Source organism: Poecilia latipinna, unplaced genomic scaffold, assembly GCF_001443285.1.
Source record: "Poecilia latipinna isolate Pla-1442-1.1 unplaced genomic scaffold, P_latipinna-1.0 Scaffold64, whole genome shotgun sequence".
NCBI classification, from domain to species: domain Eukaryota; kingdom Metazoa; phylum Chordata; class Actinopteri; order Cyprinodontiformes; family Poeciliidae; genus Poecilia; species Poecilia latipinna.
Genome location: NW_015112680.1, coordinates 339043 through 346264, shown reverse-complemented (window position 1 = coordinate 346264; position 7222 = coordinate 339043). Strand labels below are relative to the sequence as shown.

The 7222-nt window shown below is 41.6% G+C and overlaps 1 protein-coding gene across 2 annotated transcripts in view; it reads right to left on the bottom strand.

The window, feature by feature from the left end:
* Window positions 1–3119: 3119 nt before the first annotated feature.
* LOC106963772 (diencephalon/mesencephalon homeobox protein 1-A-like) overlaps window positions 3120–7222 on the bottom strand; it is a 7912-nt gene continuing 3809 nt past the window's right edge. Inside the window, exons 2-5 of one of the 2 annotated variants that reach the window (XM_015058861.1) lie at window positions 5610–5776; window positions 5248–5442; window positions 4719–5169; window positions 3120–4620 (exon numbers count right to left, since the gene is read on the bottom strand). In XM_015058861.1, the coding sequence (XP_014914347.1) occupies window positions 4202–4620; window positions 4719–5169; window positions 5248–5442; window positions 5610–5762 (1218 nt within the window). In that variant the 5' untranslated portion in view covers window positions 5763–5776 and the 3' untranslated portion in view covers window positions 3120–4201. Of the gene's footprint in view, window positions 4621–4718; window positions 5170–5247; window positions 5443–5608; window positions 5777–7222 lie in introns of both variants that reach the window. The other variant, XM_015058868.1, reaches the window with a different exon arrangement.

Here is a 7222-nt window from a genome sequence, read left to right as displayed (position 1 = left end):
CCACTCTTCTTTTTTTTAAATTTGGGGTTTTAACCTCCAAAAAAAAAAAAAAAAAGACTAGTCACCCCCCCACCACCACCCCGCCTCCAGAAGGCCCCCCGTCTTTTTCTTCTTGTTCCCTTCGACCAACCCCTCTCTGTGTATCGGCACAGTCCCCTCTCAGACCTCCCCACACAAAGCTGCACAGAAATCATAGCACACCATTCAATCATTGTTTTTTCCCCTCTCTCACCCCTTTTTATGGTCCCACTAAAGGTTTTAACCGGGCAGAGAAGGAGGGCTGTCACTGAGGAAACCTTAGCCCATTGATGAAGTGACAGGAGCTGCCAGAATATGATCCTAATCCTGTTTCCAGCATTCTTTTAGCCTGCTGGCATCGCAATTCCTCCACACATTCTCTGAGCTGTCAACTAGGAAAATCCCTCTAATAGTGCATTGCCCAGATACACATCAAAGGGCTCCTGGAAACCTTCAGCAGCTTAGCTGCCATAGACACACTCACACACCATTCCCGTTACCTCACAGCCGCATGAGTTCTCGAAGGCACGCAGAAAACCCACATAATCACGACAAATTGACCACACATTTAAGTAGCATGTTTCAGAGAACCCAACCGGTCATGGATAAGCGTTATCAGTGCACTTTAATGTAAAGTTTTGTGCTCCACGTTTTACGCTTATATCATCTTCTCTATTCGACAAGCTTTTTTTTTTGGGGGGGGGGGGGGTTGGACATGAAGCGAGTTGGAGAGGAAAAGAAAACAGGTGTCTGAACTTTGCTGACTCCAGAACCCCTTTCAGTCCTATTTTATCTCATTCTATTCTTACTTAATCCATCGATATCCCAACCAAAGGTAATCTTCTTATGGCAAGGCATTCTGTTTCGGTGCAGCCAAACCTCGGCTGACAGGGTGGGGGAGGACGGCAGGGCGGCGTGTGAGGAGTGGGCGGGTGGATTGGAGACTCTTTAGAGCCTGACACTTTGCTTCAGTCATTTCATGTAGGATTAGTTCTTCTGCTCTGGGTGAACAAGTGGCAGCTTCTCCCCTATGTGGTGTGTAAACCCTATTGCTGAGGATGGTAGACCCCCTGTGTCCAAATTATTTATGGATCATCAAGGTGTCTTCAGTGGAACGTCTGTACCTGAATTAGATTTGCACCACAAAAGGTCTGGAATCACAACTGTTTAGTGTCATTTCGGATGACTTGCGAAGTACAAGTCGATTCTGTTGAATCTCATCGAATATTTGAATCATTTTGTTCTCATTTTTGAGGGTAATCTAAAACACCTAAGGTTCTAGACTAGAGCTTTGAAAGAAGATACATTATCTAAAATTTTTTGGCTGATTTTCAATCTAGTTTAGTCTAAAGCCGATACAGATTTAAGCTAATTCTGTTTTTTGTTTTTTTTTTTCTGTAAAAGTTTGTTTATAATAAAAATATTCTATTTATTTCTTTGTAGCCTTCCTGCTGTGAATGGTCCTGGAATATTTTTACTCTTAACAGAGCAATATCACGGTTTGTCTGCCAACCAAAATTTTGCCATTTTAAATTGAAGTTCATTATGAACTTGACATTTAAAAATTGGCCTTAGAATCTTACATTAACAATTAGTATGATTAGCTTAAAGCAGTGGGTTATATATATATATTTTTTAAGAGAGGTTATGTGAAGTCGTCTATAGTTTTTTACTGTTAGTAGAAATATGTCAAATAACCATGAGCTTATTGGAAGGGCTAAAAGATCCTGAGAGAGGTAGAGAGTACCAAGCACGCATGTGATCTAGTCCACCTCATCGGCTGATTTGGAGCCGATGAGGTGGATGCTCTGCTGGCATCATTTTCAAAATAAACTACAACTAAAACCAAATTCCAAAGTTTCTCCTGTGTTTGGAGAGACGGAAGAAAGTGACAGGTTTGCGACTGACTTGTTCGGCAAGGCAGAACAGCACCAAACATGACGACAACTTTTTGGGGGAATTGTGTAGCCTACTGTTAATATCTACTAACATAGCTACTTGTACAAACATTTTAATGTGACTTATTTTAAACTGCAAAAGTCAACTAAAAGAGTTGACTTTTGACATGTGGGTCAAGAACTTATTACAACTTTTTCAAAAAGCTGTGATAAGACTTCTTTCGTCTGCAAGTAAGGGACATGTTACTGATAATTAACCTCACAGAACCTCACTTACAAAATATTCAAACTAGCCTTGTAATGGACTGTAAAAAAAAAAACTGACTCCCTGAGTATTGCCTGTAGAGAACGTAAGGCCTTGCCTTAACAGTGAGACATGCAAACGTGTTGCTCTCTCTTGCTTACTTCCAGCCTTAACAAATTAGAAACATGCCTCAAAATATTGTAGAAAACACAATATGTGTTTTGCATCTCGGTTTGTTCTTTTAGTTTTTTACGCCAATCACACAGAAAATTAACTTCTTTACTTTGTAAAAACATCTACCCCAAAGACTGTTGTTGTCAGCACAACTCAGCAACACTTAGGTATGATAAGGTTAATTTATCAGAAAAAGATTGGATTTTTGAGTTTCCAACCAGCTGGGATGAAAGCAGCTCATTCCAGTCCCCTGCTGGTTTTTTTCATCCATCCATCTATCCATCATCTGAACCTACTTGTTCCTGATAAGCGCTGCAGGGGACTGGTGCCTAATTCCAGTGGTCAGGTCAGTCCATCACAGGACAACAGGAAGTACAGGACAAACCATTGAGCACTTACTAGTATTAAGAGAAGTCAATTGAACTAATGTTCTTGTTTTGGACTTTGGGGAAAAAAGTGTCCAGAGACGTCCCACAGACTCACTGCAGAAACATTCTGGCTGAGATTCAAACTAGAAACTTCTTGCTGCAAGAGAACAGTACAATTGTCTCCTGTTGGTACTTGTCCATGATAACTTCTTCTTGTACATAGTATTTTTTTCAACAAACAGGGTAAAAAGAGTCAGAAGTAATTTAAGACTTGTTTATCTTCGAAGAAAATGCTTGTATTGTTCACTTTTTCTCTTTCTGGTGATGCCTCAACTATTCATTAAAAAAAAAAAAGATCTGACTGAGTTAGAAAACTAAAATCCATCCAAACACAAAGTTCCAAGCAACGACACGGAGAACACTTCATTTACAATTTATTCTCTTGCATTGAACAGATAAATTACTCATATTTTAACCAACTGACAAATACATGTCTTTCATCTACAGTGATATATAATACAGATATGTACCATGTGCTTCATTCTGCTGAAACTACTGGCAAGCACAAAAAGGTTGGCAACTTTTCCCCAGTGTTTTATTTATGTGGATGCTCGAGGTTATAATTGGGAAAAAAAACATATTTTTTTATTTTTTTTTTTTCCAAAACCCTTTGCGCGAAAGTTGATTTGGGGTTTGCTTTGAAACCAGTCAGATGGTGGTAAGGATTGGGGGTTATTTACAACACTCCATTTAGTCCAAGCTGAGAAGGATACCTTCGAACAAGAAGGTCTCCGAGAATGGCTCAAGCTTTGTTTTGTGGTGTCAGGTCTTTTTCTGTTCCCATGAAAACTGTGTTGGGTGGCTGTACAAGCCAAGCTTAAGAGGATCTCATGCATGCACATGTTATGTTCAAAGGATCTTGCAGAGTTGCAAGACATTTTAGAATCTCAGATGAACACTGGGAGGATGTTTTTGTCCTGACTCGATCATGGTGTGCACCAGCTGATGCCGTTGTCCTTTCACAGTTGATTAAAGTAACATCCTCTTCAGTCTCATCTACCGTCAATACGGAATGGTTATGGTTGTCATCTCTTACGTCCAACCAGATGATGTATTCCTCTTGTCTTTGAGGTGAATGTCTGTGATGACGATGATAATGAGGCAATAGGAAATTGTGTGTTGACAATCCATATTGAGGTAGGTCCTCCAAAGTGTTTACTTTAGCTCAGCTTGTTTTGCGAACGCTTTCTTTTCTCCTGTTAACCACTGAACTCTGGTTTTTGCAATGCAAATTGAACATTATCAGTAGTTCACCTGACTTTTACTTGAAAATTAGTACGGACATTAAACATTTGATCAGCAAAACATCTTGCGATCATATTGGAGGTGACACTGATACGTTCTTGGGCTTCTGCGGAAAATCTTCTTGGGTGTACGAAATTACTTTGAGGGGTCAAAAGAAAAAGTTGGATTGTTGGCCTGAGATGCAGCTAGGTTCTTCAGTTGGGAAGCGTGTCCAGTCCCAGGGACGCTGCGTGCTGCTTGGCCCTTAGCCGGAGGTTCTCGATGCTTGTAGTCTTGCTGTTGAGGGTTCCCGGGAGGCTGCCTGGAGCCGCCTGCAGCAGTGGGCTGTTCCACACCTGTTGGGCTTGTGATAGGGTTTGGTAGTAGGACTGGCAGGGCAGTGAGCCCAGTGGGGAAGGCATGTTGACATTCATGCCCAGGTAGGGCAGGGAAGACGGTGCGCTCATATCAAAGGATGGGTAGTGCACCAGATTGTTTGTGGCTGCCATGTGCTGCCGAAACTGCTCCTGCAGTCGAAAGAGGCTGAGAGGAGATGAGGCATAGGAGTTACTCTGAACCAGCCCGCTGGTTACACTGCTGGAGGTCGGCAGGGCGGGGGAGCTCAATGGAGAGTCTGAAAGATAGAAAGGGAACAGGAACTTGTAGTTTGTGGCTTAAATTAAAACCAATCAATCTCAAAAGTAATTGCATTAGTTCAATCGATGTTTGTACCTGATGTGGGACTGAGTCTCTTGCAGAATGGAGAGCTCCTTCCTGCCTGGATAGACCCGTCTCCTTGCACCTCCTCCCTGAGTTTCACCCTCGACTCCCCGCTAATTTCCTCCTCCTCTCGCTCAGCATTATCTTCTGTTGCTGACTCGCTGTCTGATGGCTCTGGGGACGTGACGTTGACTTCCACGCTCATCTCTCCCGGCTGAGGCCGTGCTGCGGCCAGCCGCTCTGACTCTGAGTGACAGGATGAAGAGGACGAAGGAGGAGGAGGAGGACTGCGGACCTCAGGAACCACGGTGGTGGTGGCGTTAGGAGCATTTGTGAGGTCTGTTTTAGAGTCTTCTGGTGAGTCGTCAGCAGCTCCTGATGCTTCCTTCTGCTTCTGTAGCTGCTCCTTTTGGAGACTGCGCTGCTTCTTGCGAAATTTGGCTCGGCGGTTCTTGAACCAGACCTGGCAGGTGGATGAATAAATTAGACTACCAAAACTAAATTATATTTTTATGCCTTTACGTGGACGTCCTGTTCTTACCTGCACACGAGCCTCGGGCAGGTTGGTGCACATGGCCAGGCGCTCCCGCATCACCACATCAGGGTAGTGGGTCTTCTGGAAGGTTTTTTCCAGAGCCTCCAGCTGTTGCGCGGTAAAGGCCGTGCGACTACGCCTCTGCTTTCTGTGCTGGGAGCCATAGCGGGCCTCAAGGATAATGTCTTGAAATGTACAACCGTTGAGAAAGAAGAAACATGACCAGTTTAATTCAAGGGACTGATAAGTGGAGGGAGTTAGGTGAGCTCCTGGTGTAGGTAAATATTCTGCTTAAACAAGTGAAGCCTGTGACAAAGATGCTGGGAGTGAGAAATATAAAATGAGAAAATGTGCAACTGATTCTTACCTGCTAGTCTCTCTGCAAGGGTTAACGCATGCACTGAGGGCCTGTAGTCAGGTGCATGCTGCGCTTGCTGCGCCGCCTGTTGGTGAAGGTTGTACATGGCACTCAGGGAATTCATGGCGTGCAGAGAGTAGCCGTTCACCCCGTAGTGTTGCATGGCTGACTACGCTTCTGCAGAGAGGACAAGCTGCTGTTGGTCCTTTTCACTCAACAGATATTCAATTAAAACATTTTACTATTAAAATACAGATTTTGGGATTTTTTTTTTTTTTTTTTTTTTTTTTTTTTTTTGTAAAACACGTGGAGCTGAACAAATTCAACTGTCAACAAGTTAAATGGAGGCGCTTCTTAGTTTGTGCCTGGTCAGACAGTAAATAAGGATGATCTCTGATGTGTTTAAATAGATCTAGGTTAAAAAGAAGAATATTCTTAATAAGGAACGTTTTAAGGGTGTACTCTATAAAATGCACTAAATATTGACTAGTTACCAAAAAATAATCATTTTTAATGACCTGAAATAACACATCTATGTGGTTTAAAACTCGGATAGACGGCGTGTTTCTTTAAAAAAAGATTTGTGATTTTAGATCAAATATAAAATAAATTGAGTAAAATGTGTCCTTAATTAAATAGCTTATTTGCACATTCAAAATAAGAATTATTATTATTATTATTATTATTATTATTATTATACTATCAATTTTCTAAAATAGTTTATTGGCCTACTTAAAAATTTAATTTAATAGTAAAAATAAAATATTTTCGTGTGTTTTCCTCCGACATAAACAAGTTTAAGTGACGGGGGTAAAAAAGGGAAACTTGTTCAGAGTGGAAAGGTTTTAATAAAAACTATTTCTGCTTTGTGAACTCACTGACTATCAGATCTGCAGTCTGTAATTGATATAAAGTGCAAGAAAAAATATATAGATTATTTTTTCCTTCTCAGCTCCCGGATAGTTTTGACCAGACTGGGACACGGCGTTTATCACAATCTGTGGCGGGTCTCAGGTAAGTTTTAGACGCCTGCAGGCTGAAGGGGCAAACCGTGACGGGTCGTCAGAGAATTATGCACATGGATTCCCTATTGAGCTCCCTTTTCTAATGCGTCTGCAAATAGGTTTCAACTTTACAAGGCTATTAATTTATCATCAGCCCTGACGCGTGAAAGGTGGTCCACGTGGGTGCGCTTCGTGGGACTGTGTGATTTAAAAGAAATATTGGACTAATGCAATACAACTTCTTGTATTTATTTATTTTATTCGATTCTATTTTATTTTATACAATTGCTCTAGGGGGGGTGGGGGGGAACACACCTGCCCTGAATTATTTATTCTGTTCAATTTTCTTCCAATCTGCGTGTAAAATGTAACACAATGCTCTTCTTTCAGGACAATGTCACGAAGCCCCGGGCTCTGATTACAGCCTAATTATGCTTATTGCCGTGGATTTATGAGTTATGCTGCATTTAGTAAAGAACCGCCTCGGGGCCGGAGCTCAGCGTGCAGTCGTCAGTTGAGCATTATTATTTATTTCAAAAGGGTTGGGATGTAAGACAAAAAAAAAAAAAAAAAAAAAAAAAAAGGCAAAAAAAAAACCAAAAACCGTGCGGGATTTTTT